Below are 13,963 nucleotides of genomic sequence, written 5' to 3' on the forward strand. Positions count from 1 at the left end.
TGGGGAGGGATTCCCGGGGAAGCAGAACTCCAAACTCCATGGAGGCCAAGCAGTGCCTTAGGGACGAGGAGGGACTGGGAGCAGCTTAGTGAGTGTGGGCATTTGGGGGGATGACAATGGAGCTAGAAGAGTTCATGTGGGGCCGGCACTGTGGCAGTGCAGGTTCAATCCCAGCCTGCAGGGCTGCCATCCCATAGGGGCCAGGGTTGGAGTCCCAGCTGCTCCACATCCACTCCCGCTCCCTGCTAATGCACCTGGGAGAGCAGCAGAAGGTGGTCCAAGTCCCTGGTCCCTGCACCCGCAGGGGGGATGGGGAGAAGATCCTGGTTCCTGGCCCCAGATAGCCCTGGCTCTGCACTTTGTGGCCACTTGGGGAGTGAACCAGCAGATGGAAGACCTCTCTCTCTCTCTCTCTCTCTCTCTCTGTCGTCTCTATCTAGATCCGTAACTCTTTCAAATAAATAAAATATATTTTTAAAGAGTTAATGGTGTACAACATTGTTAATGTAGTAAGTCAGCACAGTATACACTTTAAAGGGCTGGTTTAATGTTATTTGAATTTCGGCACACTAAAGAAGGAAAACATTGTTTCTCATAAGTGCCTGACAGTCCAACAGTTCCTCTCCTGCACATATAACCACAGGGATTGAAGCAGGAACCCAAGCAGGTGTTGCATCCACGGGTTCATAGCAGCCTCATTCACATGAGCCCAAAGATGCCAGCAACCAGAAGAAGCACAACAGGTGAGTGCGTCCACAACAGGCGGTGTTTGTAGACACGGCTGATACTCTCCTGTTAGAAAAGAAGGAGGGTCTGGATAATCGTGGAGAAACCCTGAGATATGACAATACAGAAATCAGCCGGTATCACAAAGAGACCATGGTCAGCCTCTGCTCTGAGAGGTGCCCGGGGGTGCAGATTCAGAGGGCAGAACGTGGACTCGGGTGTGGGGAGGGAAAGTGCAGGCTCCTGCTGAGTGGGTCTGGGGTTTCTGTCTCTGCTAATGAAGATGTTTGTGACAGGTGCTCGTGGGTACACGACACAGTGAACGTGAGAAGTAGCTGCAGCATGAATTAAATTTCTGTCAGGTCTGTAATCTGTGCTCTGTGAATTTCAGCTCGACAAAGGAGGAAGACACAAACACCAAAAACATATTTGCCACCTATTTTTCCCTTTAAATGAACACGTAATAATTTGGGAGGTACAGCGTGGGATTTGAAGGTGTGCTGATCACACCAGGACGTTCCCATCTCGTCATGTCTTGTGTTTGGGCCCAGCTCCTCTCCTCGAGTTCTTTGTAGGAACACTCAACAGGTTATGTGAGCCATGGGTGCCTCCTGTGCTGTGCAGACAGAGCCGTTCCTCTATCTGACTCCACCTTGGGACCCGGGGACCAAACCTCCCTCATCTCTCCCCCCAGACCCTTTTCAGTGATAGTGGTCACCATCCTACTCTGCTACTATGTGACCAACTCTTCCAACTTCTGCGTAGAAGGGAGAACTTACACTGGATTCCTGGGAAGGCGTATTTCACTTAATGTTCTCCAGTCCCAGCCATTTCTCCACAAATGACTGGGTTTCACTAACACTTTTTGAGAACAGAATTATAGGGTGGGAGTTGGTACAGCAGTTAAGTCCCTGATTGGATGCCTGAATGCCACAGCAGAGTGCCTGGGTTAGGTCCAGATCTGCCTCTGAGGTGGCTTCCATTACTGCACACCTAGGAGACAGGCAGTGGCTCAGTGCTTGGTTCCTGCCCCAGGAGGGAGATTGGCTGCAGCTCCAGGCTCCTGACTGCGTAGCACAGCCCTGGCTATTGCCAGCATTTGGGGGGTGAACCAGCAAACAAAACATCTCTCCCTCTCTCTTCCCCTATCAAATAAAATTATAAGTATTTCAAAAGAAAATGATAGGCCTTTCATTTTAATTTATTTCTGCCCCACCCCCCAAGAACAGGGAAAAATGGTGTCTCTCCGACAGTCCATCGAAGTCTAGGCTGCATTTTTTCCAAGGGATATTGCCAGTCCTATCATATCTGCCATACTAGGTTCACCAATTCCCTTGAGTGGGTGTGTGAAGATCCCGTGGCAGGAAACCCCTGTATGTTCCTTGTCCCAACTGGAGATCCTGGGAAGCCACACATGAGGTGGTGGAGAAGGAACTGGGGTTGCAGAAGGAGGCTGATTCATCAGGACTCCCACGGATACAACCATGCAGGGTGTTCCCAGTACCGACAGATGGATTCCCATGAATACAATACTGCAGGGTGTTCCCAGTGTGACATAGGGAGGACTCGCACAATTACAACAATACATGGTGTTATCAGTGCCGACAGAGTAGGATTCACAGGATGCCACACTGCAGGGTGTTACTAGTGAGACATAGGGAGGACTCCCACGGATACAACACCCCAGGTGTTACCAGTATTGACAGAGGGAGCGTCACCTGGGCAGCCCCCAGTGTTGCCCTAGAGTAGGTGGTGCTGGGTAAGGAGACAGCCAGGGTCTTCAGCCCTCATGTGGGAATCTTACCTGATTTTTAATAGACTTCGAGAACAGTTTTAGGGAACAAATGTGAAGTTACCACATGGGGTTGCTATAGACCCTTCACCCAGCTCCCTGTTAGCATTGTAGGTTAATATGGCACATTTCTTCCCAGCACCCTTAGCTCAACTAGTCCATGGTTTATTTAGATTTCCTGTGTTGGAACCTAATCCTTTATCTTCTCCAGGATCTCACACTGCCTCTGGTTCTCTCTGTCTCTTTAGGCCCTTCAATTCCCTTGTTGGCGTTGACCTTGATGACAATTTTCAAAAACATGTGCAAGACCTTCAAGGACGCCCCGCCCTGGGAAGCTGTGTGACAGGACTGGGTGATGGGTCACTACGCAGAAGATGCCAGAAAAGGGCTGCCCCAAGCACAGCCCAGCAGGGACCCAGAGGATGCAGGAGCCTGGCTGCTGCTGCGGATCTGGGGCACCTGGTTCCCAAGGGAGCGTCACCCTTCCTCCCGGCACATTCTGTGTGGAAGGAAGTCTACGTCAACCCACGTCTGAGAAGTGGAGCGCAACGCACCTGCTCCGGCCCAGCCTTCACTCTAGCTCTACCCCCAGGGCGGCCCAACCTGCTGTATCTGGAGGGGGCGTCTAGGCCCCCTGCTTTTCAGAGGAGCACGTCTGGGGATTCTGGAAGAGAAGTGCAGGGTCTCTTAATTTCATGAAGTTGGTGTGTGGGGTCTCCAGAGAGCACCCGAGATTCCCGGGTTTCCGGAAGAGAACTTTTGTGGTTCCTAAAGATAGTGTGTAGGGGGGGTCTCCGGAAGAGCGTGTCTGATACTGCAGCTATCCGGCAGAGGGGACTGGGGTCTTTATATGCACGCCCGAGGATCCCGGGTTTCCGGAAGAGCGCGTCTGGCATTTCCGGTCCATGAACATTCTCTCTACACGGCAGCTCTTCCTTCAGCCCCACCTGGCCCCTCCAACCCTTGGTACCACGCCCGCTTCCTGGTTTACTTCTCGACGGTGCCAACTCCCTGAGCGCGTGGGCGGCTCCTTGGCTCACCTGTCCGCAACAGTGTGGGACAGAGAGGGGATCCTGGGCTGCACCACCCCTCCGGGCCCAGACCCCCACCGCTCCCTTCTCCTAGCGCAGGTTGGGCACAGGGGAGGAGCTAACGGGGAGGAGACCCTTAGACACCTGCCGCCCGCGTTCCTGCGGTGCAGCTCACATCGCTGTCATCAATCAACCGAGGCGAATGGGGCCCGAAGCAAGGCGTCCACACAGTGGAATAAGACTCCGCCGTGGAACGAGTGAAATCCGGACGTTTGCAGCAAACCGAGGCACTGCGGACACTGTGGGAGTGAAACAAGCCAGGCACAGAGGAGAACCCACGCGGGAAGTCACTCAGGTGTGGGCTGTGAGGGACTCGGGGAGCACCATGGTGGTCACCAGGGGAGGGCGTGGGATCCGCAGGTCAGAGAGCAGAGCTACAGAATCACGTGGGAGGAGAGGTCTAGAGGTGTAGTGTGCGTCATGGCGACTTAGTTAATAACGTTCATGGCATGGGCAGCTGAAATTGCTTAAAACTGTGTCAGATGCTCCCAGCACACAATACGTCTGTGAGGTAATGCCCATGTTATCTAGCTTGGGTTAGCTCTTCCACTCTTTGTGTGTGTTTCATGTTTACCTGACAAATAGACACAAATACAACCTTTGGCTTCAAAGTAACTATTCTTTAAAAGGAGAAAGTGTGCTGCCCTCACCCCTTCTCTCAGGCTCCTGTGACAAGCCCTGCCTGGCCGTGGAACAGGGTCTGGTGTGAGGCCAGGACAGAACATTTTCCTGTGATTTCCTCTCCAGCGTCCTCTTGGATAAGTTCCAGTGAGCCCAGAGGGAAATGGCTCCCTGCCACAGCGCTGACACCAGGGGTGCCGGGGACCCTTGGCTCTGGTCCTAGAACCCCCGTATCTCTGTAGTTGCCACCGTGGCAGCCCCCAGGTGTGGCGGCCCCCAGTGGTGCCCTGGAGCTAGTACTCACAGGTAGGTGTCTCTCAGACCCGCTGTGTCCTTGGCAGAGAACCGCGGCTGGCTGTCCAGGGCCCTGTCCACAGCAGGGGTGTGAAGAGGAGCGTGGGAATGCAGTAGAGGGCACCACGACTCGGGCAAGGATGCGACGAGAATGGCTTCTCGCCCCCCCACCACCACATTCAGCTCACATCCTCTGCCCTCCCCCAGTCAGTATCCCTGGGGACAGGAGGTCAGCTGAGCCAGGTGGGCTTGGGCACAGCACAGCAGCCACGAGCGGTGCACACGCTGGAGCATGGTTGAGTTCCCTTCCTCTAATCCCCTGCATGTGGACAGCACGGTGACCTCCCAGGGCCGCCCCCCGAGTGCGCCCCTCGGACTGATCCCCCTGTTCCCGAGCCGCAGATGCGCTGTGAACCCACGCGGGGTCCCTGCATTCACCTCCTGCAGCAGAGGAATTTACTCCAGGCTGCTGGAGGTCTGGGCTCTGCTAAGTGGAGCTGTGTGGATCTCCCTTGGAGCGCTGACGGGAGTTCGTGTGTTCACTGCCATCCTGCGACCTGACGGTGACCAGTGAAGGCAGTTTCTGGTTGAGACGTTGGGTTGTCTTTAGGTAGGATGACGTCATCAGCAAAGAGAGGTAGTCTTAGGTAAGATGGCGTCATCAGCCAAGAGAAACGACATGGCTTCTTCCTTCCCAATTCGGACGCTTCTGAGGCTTCTTCTCGCCCACCTGCTCTGGCGAGGACTTGCAGGGCCGCGCAGAGCAGCAGTCAGGGTTCACGTTTCCTACAAGGACCCGCACTCTTCCTCTACGGAGACAGCGGCAAAGCAGCGCGCACTCCCCTCAGTGACGTGTGAGCGCAGCATGTCGGCGTGCACCTGCGCAGTCACTTGTCGTCGTATGCGCAGTAGCGTGTCATCATGCGCATGCGCAGTCCTGTCTTGTGCATATGTACAGTCACGTGTTGGGCTGTGTCCCCGAGGCCTGTGGTGGTGTGCGCCTGCGCAATCCCTTGTTGACGTGCACATGCGCAGTCCAGAGTCGGTGTGCGTGTGCGCGAGGCCGCCTCAGGTGAGTCCGTGTCCGCCCACACGGGGAAGCTGAGGCTCAGGGCAGAGGGGTGTGTGAGGGGACGCAGTGAGGGCGCCTCCCCCGGGAGTCAGGGCAGGCGGCAGGGAGGGGGCGGCGCAGGTCCTGGGAGGCCTCAGGGCCCCGCAGCGGGGTGGTCGGGTCAGGGGAAGCTGTGGCTGAGGGGCGTGGGAGCGGCGTCCGCGGCGGAGGGGGCGTCCGGGCCTCCCCCGCACTGGGTCGGGCCCCGGGACCTCCGGGCCGGGCGGGAGCGGGGCTGTGCCCACCTGCGTCCTCCGGAAGTGGCCGGGCTGCGACCCCACAGGAGGGGCTGAGGGCGGGGACGACCCCACCCCGGGGCGCATCAGCCCACCTGAGGAGCGGCTCCGGGAGGCCCGTGTCCTTGGTGCTGGGTCCTGGCCCTGGGAGAGGAGGGCGGAGCCGGCTGACAGGGCGGGGGCGGGGCCCCATCCCTGCAGGGAGCCTGTGCCCCCATCCTGGGAACTGAGGGCCTGGCTGGGATGGGTGCACTGCCGGTTCCCCCTCCCCATCATGGGACAAGGGCCACCCCGGGCAGCTGGGGTGGGGACAGCAGCCCTGTCTGGTGAGGAGGGCGTCTGGGAGGGTCCTGGCCTGTGAGGGGACGTGGTCCTGGGACCCAGCCTCTGGTTGCCTTCCAGGCACCCTCCCCAGACCCAGCGTCCGGGCTGAGCCAGGCTCTGTGATCGCCCTGGGCAGGCCTGGGGCCCTGTGGTGTCAGGGGACCCTGGAGGCCCAGGAGTGCCGTCTGTATAGAGAGGGAATCCTAGAGCCCTGGGACAGAGCGATGCTCCTGGAGCCCGGAAACAAGGCCAAGTTCCCCACCCTCTCATGGCTGAGGTGTACGCGGGGCGCTACCTCTGTGTCTGCCTCAGCGCTGCTGGCTGCTCAGAGCCCAGTGCCGCCCTGGAGCTGGGGTGACAGTGAGGAAGCCACACCTGAGCAGGAGCTGGGTAGGTCACGGAGACGCTGAGAGGAGGTGTAGATGGGAATTGGGTGCGGGGCCTGGGCTCCTAGGCCAGACACCCAGAGTGAGGGCGGTGGGACTGCAGGGCAGGAGGGAGAAGGGTGTGGGCGGAGCCAGGGTGCAGCCCCACCCCTCTTCCCTCCTGACCCAGCAGTGCCCTGGTTGATCCCTGCAGAGGCCCTGACGGGGTCACACAGGGACTCGGGGTCTGCCCAGCGCCCTGGCCAGCTGCTCCAGGCCGGGCTCCCACAGCGGGGGAGCAGATGCAGCACTAGACAGGACCCCACCCAGGACGGGTCTCACTCACACCCCGGGGGCTCGGTGGGCTTCTAGAGCAGGACAGATTCTGCTCGGGCTCAGTGGACCCTGGCCCTGCCCAGGGAGGGCCCCAGACCTGCTGCTGTAGGGAGAAGTTCGCCGTGCTGTGGGTCCCTGTGGCCCCGCCCCTGCGGAGCTCCCCTGGCGGCCTCCATGCTGGAGGCACATGTGAAGCCCAGGAGGGGCCGTGCACCTGCTCGCCTGGGTCGCCGGGCCTCTGCCTGCAGGTGTGGGTCCACTCTCTCCAGCCCGCGTGTTCCTTGCACCCCTGTGCGTGGGGGGCCCTGCTCCTGACTTTCCCAGCAGTCGTTTCACGGGCAGAGGTCACCGGGGGCACTGGGTGCGTCAGCGTGGGAAATCCTCTCCCGTATCTGGGGCGGGTGTAGTTTATGCGTGACTACAGAGGAAGCCTGGTGCTGTCTTCTGTCCCGTGTGCTTGGGATCCAGGCTGTCACGAGCTGGGGGCGTGTTGGTGTTTGCGTGTGTGACGTGTGTCGTGCACCCCCATCACAGCATCGTCATGGCCCCGACACCTGACCGGCCTGGTCCTCTGTCCCTGTGTGTCTAAGTCAGAGCTCCGCTCCCAGGAGGGCGTGGGTCTGGCTGTCAGGATCGAACCTGGTGCCGAGTTTCTAATGTGGTCTCCCTCTGATGGCTGGTGTGTGTGTGTGTGCGTGTGTGCGCGTGCACGCACTCTGCCTCTGATAAATAAATCTTTCAGATAGAGAGGAGAGACACAGAGAGAGGTCCTCCATTTGCTGTTTCACCTCCCAAATGGCCACAACGACCAGGTCTGGGTATGTTTGGAGCCAGGAGCTTCTTCCAGGTCTCCCACATGGGTGCAGGGCCCAAGCACTTGGGTCATCCTCACTGCTTTCCCAGGTGCAACAGTAGGGAGCTAGAACGGAAGTGGAGCAATCGGGACATGAACTGGCACCCATATGGGATGCCGGGCTGCAGGCGGCAGCGTAATCGGCTACGCCACAGCGCCGGCCCCACACACACAGTTTTGTGCATCACGGGCAGCAGCCGGCTGAGGGGCACCGTGAGCGCGACTCACCTGTGTGTGCTGCCTGTGTTTCTAACACAGCTGTGCGCCAGCCAGAGACAAAGGGAGGCGGAGCAGCAGGTGCACTGGCTGAGGTGCAGGGAGGGTGGCAGCCCCGACATGTCCCCTCTAGCTCCTGACACTCGGGAGCCCCGACGCCAACCCTTCCCCCAGCCGTGGGCCCGGAGCCCAGCGCTGAGTCCTGGTCAGGGCTGACTCGGCAGGGCAGGGGCTGAGCTGTGTCCCAGGCTGAGCAGGCAGTGCCCACGGCTCCGCCCTCACTGGCCTGGGCCATCTTCTCTCTCAGCCTGAGACCCGGGGTCCCAGCTCAACTCTGGTCCTGAGGCAGACCCGGGTCTGAGTTCCCGGGGCACAGGGCGACTGACAGTGACCCAGAGGCCAGTTCTCCCAGAGCCCCACTGAGCAGGGTCTGAGACAGGGAGGGGACTGAGCACTGAGGGGCAGAAATGACCGGGAGGTGGCGATGGAGGGAGGAGGAGGTGCTGAGGAGGTCAGAGGGAGGAGGCTGGGAGAAACAAAACCACACGCCCAGACCGTGGGAACTCCCTCTGAGTCAGTGGCTGTCACAGAAGCCCTGCCCAGGGTCCCCTCCTCGGGGTCCCGTGATGCCTGCGTGGAAGCAGGGCAGGCAGGGGCCCCTCACTCACCACCTGTGAACCCCGTGAACCCCGCCAGACAGCTCCACCCCAGTCCCCGTGCACCTGCTCACTCCCTGTGAATACTTTATTTCATCACACCCCACCCCCGTCGTATCCACCCCCCCCCTTCCCGGATCTGAATCTCACCGCTGGTCTGCACCTTCCTCCAACCAAACACCAGTGTCTCTGCCCCTCGTTGCTGGTGATGCAGCCCCCACACACGTGTCCCTGCCCCCATAGCAAACCCAACCACAGCCACGTCCAGGGCCCATGTGAACAGTGGGGGTGTTGGCGGCCCCCTCATGGGTGGCTCCGTGCGGGGCGGGCAGCGGGGTCACCAGACTGGACTCACGGCTTCTTCCTCCATTATGCACGGAAGGATGCACGTGGAGGCCTCGAGGGGTGCAGGAACGCAGGGTTCGTGAGTGCACCCCAGGATCAGGCCAGCTGGAGCGAGAGAAAGAGGTGAGTACAGGGGCACAACACACACGCCATAGAGAAAACCCTCCATGGGGGCCTCAGCGATCCAGGTCATCCAGGGGAGGGGAGCACGCAACCTACAGGCCACGGGAGACCAGGAAGTCCCGTGGTCAGGCCCTGCCACGGCAGCCACAGGCGACTCAAACTCAGGGAATTCTTTAAGTTGATGAGCAGGACGGGCCCGGAATGATGCTGCCAACATCCAAACGGCCCTTGGGAGAAACAACGTCCCCAGCCCCATCCTCCTCCCCACGCCTCATCTGCCAGCCAGAGGCAAAGTGCTCATTCTGGGGTGTGGCTTGATTGAATATTCAAAGTGGGTGGAGTTTGGGTGGGGCTTGAGCACCACTCATTTCCAGGCTCTGTTTTGGAAAAAGGGGAAGTGTCAGGGAGTGGAGGTGCATGATGGGAGTGGGAGGACCCCTCACGGAAATTTCGTGGGATGACCCCATGGTCGTCCCAGGGGTGTCTTTAGGCGGCCCTCTTGGGTGTTTCCAGCTGGCGCAGGTATGCATGTACAACATGGTGGAATTTGTGGTTTCCTCATGGGAAGGCAGGGCCTGGTGGCTCTGGAGCTGTTTGTGCAGGCTTAGCCCAAGTGGCCAGGCGGCAGCCAATGGCTTGGAGCTGACCAGCAGCAGTTGGGTTGGGGCTCTGGGACCCTGCTGCTTCCCCTAGCCACCCACCCTCCTCTCACCTCAAGATGACTGTGTCCCTGCCCGCCCACTGCCCACTGCCTGCTCCTGTCTCAGCGCCCCTGAGAGCCTGAGATGCCTGCCAGGCGGGGACACTGGGGCTCCGAGCAGCTCATCCCTGGATGCGGCCGGGCTCCTGTGGCCGCTCCCCCCCCCCAGGATGCCCCTCCCCACACTCACCTGTTCTTGTGGATCCAGGCCCCTCTTTCTCCGACACAGCAACCTACAAAACCGTAGGAGGGTTCTCCACCATCTGAATCTGTTTTGTTACAGATGAGTTTGGAAGGCAGAGTTAGAGAGAGGCAGAGAGGGAGGTCTTCCATCTGCTGGTTCACCCCCTAAATGGCTGCAACGGCCGGAGCTGGGCCAATCCAAAGCCAGGAGCCTGGAGCCGCTTTTGGGGCAGGGCCCAAGCACTGGGGTCACCTTCCACTGCTTCCCCGGCCATGGCAGGGGGCGGGGTCGGAAGAGCAGCTCTGGACCAGGAAGCTGTGCCCATATGGGATGCCAGCGCACTACGCCACAGCGCCAGCCCCCACCACCCGAGTATTTGTCACAGCTCCCTGCAGGAGTCTAGGGCCCGGGAATTCCAGGAAGGATCCTGTCAGTTTCAGCCATGAAATGTCACACCTGGCACACGGCTACACGTGCAGGCGCCCTGTGCCCGCTGGGGACGTGGTGCCCGGACACGGCAGGAAGGAAGTTGGCCCTTGCGAAACATCTGGCGGGAAATGTGCCTGGGGCTGGGATCCTGCATGCTGTGTGCACAGCAACTGAAGGCGGAGACAAGACACCCCGGGGCAGGAGTCAGCCCACTAGGAGGGCCACTAGGGAGGCCCGTGTCCTTGGTGCTGGGTCCTGGCCCTGGGAGAGGAGGGCGGAGCCGGCTGACAGGGCGGGGGCGGGGCCCCATCCCTGCAGGGAGCCTGTGCCCTCCCCATCCTGGGGACTGAGGGCATGGCTGGGGGTGAGGTGCGGTTTCCCTTCCTGTGGGGCTGTGGGTGGAACAGCCCTGCGATGCTGGGAAGACCCGGCCTCCGAGCTTCCACACCCGGTGTGTGCCCGTGCCGTGGGCGCTGTGCCGGGGCTGGTCAGGAGACGCCATGAACCCGTCCTTCATGGTCCTGCTCTGCCTGGGTGAGACTGGAAGAGAGGGTGAGGAGACCCTGCTCTGGGAGGGACCCCGCCCCTGCCCACTGCCAGGCCCTGCTCCCTGGAGACCCCAAGCTCAGGAGCCCAGGGGAGGAGAGGACGGGGACAGGGGCAAACCTCTCACGGGGAGCTCTCCTCCAGGGCTGTGTGCAGGTCCCAGGACCCGAGTGCAGGCAGGTGAGCGTGCCCCCCACTGTGCAGGTCCCCTCCCCCCCATGGGACAAGGGCCACCCCAGGCAGCCTGGGTGGGGACAGCAGCCCTGTCTGGTGAGGAGGGCGTCTGGGAGGGTCCTGGCCTACGAGGGGACGTGGTCCTGGGACCCAGCCTCTGGTTTCCTTCCAGGGACCCTCCCCAGACCCATCCTCTGGGCTGAGCCAGGCTCTGTGATCGCCCTGGGCAGCCCTGGGACCCTGTGGTGTCAGGGGACCCTGGAGGCCCAGGAGTGCCGTCTGTATAAAGAGGGAATCCCAGAGCCCTGGGACAGAGTGATGCCCCTGGAGCGCAGAAACAAGGTCAAGTTCTCCATCCCTCTCATGGCTGAGGTGTACACGGGGCGCTACAGCTGTGTCTGCCTCAGCACTGCTGGCTGGTCAGAGCCCAGTGATGCCCTGGAGCTGCGGGTGTCAGGTGAGGGTCACGCAGGGTCCCTGCCCCACAGGCTGTGCCCTCAGGGAGGGGTCTGCTCCCAGGGGCCCCCCTCTCATAGCGCAGCCCTGGGGGTACCGTGGGTGGTGAGCCCTGCTTCACATGACTGCTCCTCCTCTCCCAGGAGCCTACGGCAAGCCCAGCCTCTCGGCCCTGCCCAGCCCCGTGGTGACCTCAGGGGACAATGTGACCCTCCAGTGCCGCTCCCAGCTGGGATTCCACAGGTTCATTCTGACAGAGGAGGGGGTGCCCTGGGCTGCCAGGACCCGGAGCTCAGAGCCACACCCTAGTGCGCAGTCCCAGGCCCTGTTCCCTGTGGGCCCTGTGACTCCTGGCCGCAGGTGGGCGTTCCAATGCTATGGCTCCTACAGGGAGAATCCTTCTGTGTGGTCAGAGCCCAGTGACGCCCTGGAGCTGGGGGTGACAGGTGAGGAAGCCACAGCCTGAGCAGGAGCTGGGTAGGTCACGGAGACACTGAGAGGAGGCGTAGATGGGAACTGGGCAAGGGGCCTGGGGCTCCTGGGCCAGACACCCAGAGTGAGGGCGGTGGGACTGCAGGGCAGGAGGGATAGGGTGTGGGCGGAGCCAGTGTGCAGCCCCGCCCCTCTTCCCTCCTGACCCAGCAGGACCCTCAGTGGTCCCTGCAGAGGGCCTGATGGGTTCTGCCCAGCGCCCTGGCCGGCAGCCCCAGGCCGGGCTCCCACAGCGGGCGAGCATTGCAGAACTGGACAGGACCCACCCAGGACGGGCCTCACACCCCGGGGTGTCTATTAGAGTAGGACAGAGACTGTGGAGCCCAGTGGGGCCTGGTCATGGCCCAGGGTGGGCCCGGGACCTGCTCCTGTAGGGAGAAGCTCGCCAGGCTTGGCTGCCACATGTCTCGGCCCCTGCGGAGTTCCCTGGCGGCTCCAGAACACAGACAGAGTGATGTGTGGGCGACTTACACGAGGACCACGCTGAACTGCGTCGCGAGACGAGAGGCTGGGAAGCACAGAGTGTGGAGCAGGCCGGGGTCTCCTCCTCCTCACTGTCCTGTACCTGTTCTCAGGAGGACCAGAGCCCAGCAGCCCCTCGCACCCCCAGCCAGGCTCCCCCGCTGGTGAGTGAGCCACAGGCCTGACCCAGGGCTCAGGCTACTGAGGGGAGTAGGGGGTTCTGTGTTACTGGGGCTGGCCGGCCTGATGACCCCTCCGTGCACACCCCCAGCCCCAGCGCCCCAGGACCACTCCCTGGAGAACCTCATCCGCATGGGCGTGGCGGGCTTGGTCCTGCTGGGCCTCGGGCTTCTGCTGGCAGAGGCTTGGTACAGCCAGAGAAGGACCCGGGCTGCAGGCCAGCGGTGACCTGGAGAGAGGACAGAGCTGGGTCAGAGAGGCCAAGCCCTGGTGCGGGGGAGGGGGGATCCGGGCATGCATGGTGAGAAGCTGTGGGAAGTGGGAAGAGCTCACCTGGGGTTGTGGGAATCCTGCTCAGGGGCAGGGACCCTGGTGGGCTGCTGGCAGTGCTGCTCCCCTGGGCTCCCATGCGCATTCTGGGAAGGGGCTCTGGCCTCCCGCAGCCCTGCCCACCGCCCTGCAGGCTCCCGTGCGGTTCCGTCCTGTTCCTCTCCAGGGACCGCACACAGCTCAGTGGCCCTGAGTGTCCACAGGAGCCCGAGCTCTGCCGCCCACGGAGAGGGTAATGCCAGGATTTGCTCCCCTTGACCTTCAGCAAGTGGGCCAGGATGTGGTGGGACACCTGTCACTCAGGATGGATTTAAAATTCTGCTCACAAAAAGGAGGCCATGACAGGTGGGGCCAGATGTGGGAGGTCAGAATCAATAGATCTGGGCTGTTGCTGTGGCTTAATGGATAAAAGCTGCTGCCTGCGGTTCCGGCATCCCCTGTGGGCACCGGTTCAAGTCCTGGCTGCCCCACGTCCAATCCAGCTCTCTGCTGTGGCCTGGGAAAGCAGTAGAAGATGGCCCAAGTGTTTGGGCCCCTGCATCCATCTGGGAGACCCAGAAGAAGCTCCTGGCCCCTGGCTCTTGGCTCCTGGCTCCTGGCTCCTGGCTCCTGGCTCCTGGCTGGAGATCAGACAAGCTCCAGCTGTGAGGACCCATTGGGATTAAACCAGCAGATGGATACCTCTCTCTCTCCTTCTCTCTGTAACTCTGATTTTTAAATAAATATTTTTTAAAACGTGTGGCTTATCAAACTCTAAGGTAAAATCCCAGATGACCGTGGGAATCCACCCTCTGAGAGGACCACACAGAAGTGAAAGAAAGTGTGTGCAGGGTTTCTTCAGGCACGGGAAGTTCAAGGTCATCTGGATTTCTCAATGCACAACTAACATAAACCCCACAACACGGCGGCTCTGGCAGACGG

General features: G+C 60.7%; 1 protein-coding gene and 1 long non-coding RNA gene across 29 annotated transcripts in view; one reads left to right on the top strand and one right to left on the bottom strand.

Annotated features, from left to right (window-relative positions):
• Positions 1 to 8,695: 8,695 nt before the first annotated feature.
• LOC138846614 (uncharacterized) lies at positions 8,696 to 10,103 on the bottom strand. Its single transcript, XR_011384159.1, has 2 exons — positions 9,980 to 10,103; positions 8,696 to 9,071 (listed from the first exon to the last, which is right to left on the bottom strand). It is a non-coding gene; the product is annotated as an uncharacterized lncRNA (long non-coding RNA).
• The window catches only part of LOC103345057 (leukocyte immunoglobulin-like receptor subfamily A member 5), a 33,790-nt gene continuing 28,885 nt past the window's right edge, over positions 9,059 to 13,963 (top strand). The window contains exons 1-7 of one of the 28 annotated variants that reach the window (XR_011384157.1): positions 9,997 to 10,936; positions 11,093 to 11,128; positions 11,295 to 11,579; positions 11,722 to 11,821; positions 11,969 to 12,055; positions 12,646 to 12,696; positions 13,209 to 13,777. Coding sequence is in view for 22 of the 28 variants with exons in the window: in XM_070062900.1 (XP_069919001.1) it covers positions 10,416 to 10,936; positions 11,353 to 11,579; positions 11,722 to 12,024; positions 12,646 to 12,696; positions 12,804 to 12,940 (1,239 nt within the window). In the remaining 6 variants the exon portion in view is untranslated. Of the gene's footprint in view, positions 10,955 to 11,092; positions 11,129 to 11,294; positions 11,580 to 11,721; positions 13,778 to 13,963 lie in introns of those variants that run through there. The other 27 variants (XM_070062907.1, XR_011384156.1, XM_070062915.1 and 24 more) reach the window with 27 other exon arrangements.

Source organism: Oryctolagus cuniculus, chromosome 18, assembly GCF_964237555.1.
Source record: "Oryctolagus cuniculus chromosome 18, mOryCun1.1, whole genome shotgun sequence".
Taxonomy (NCBI): Eukaryota; Metazoa; Chordata; class Mammalia; order Lagomorpha; family Leporidae; genus Oryctolagus; species Oryctolagus cuniculus.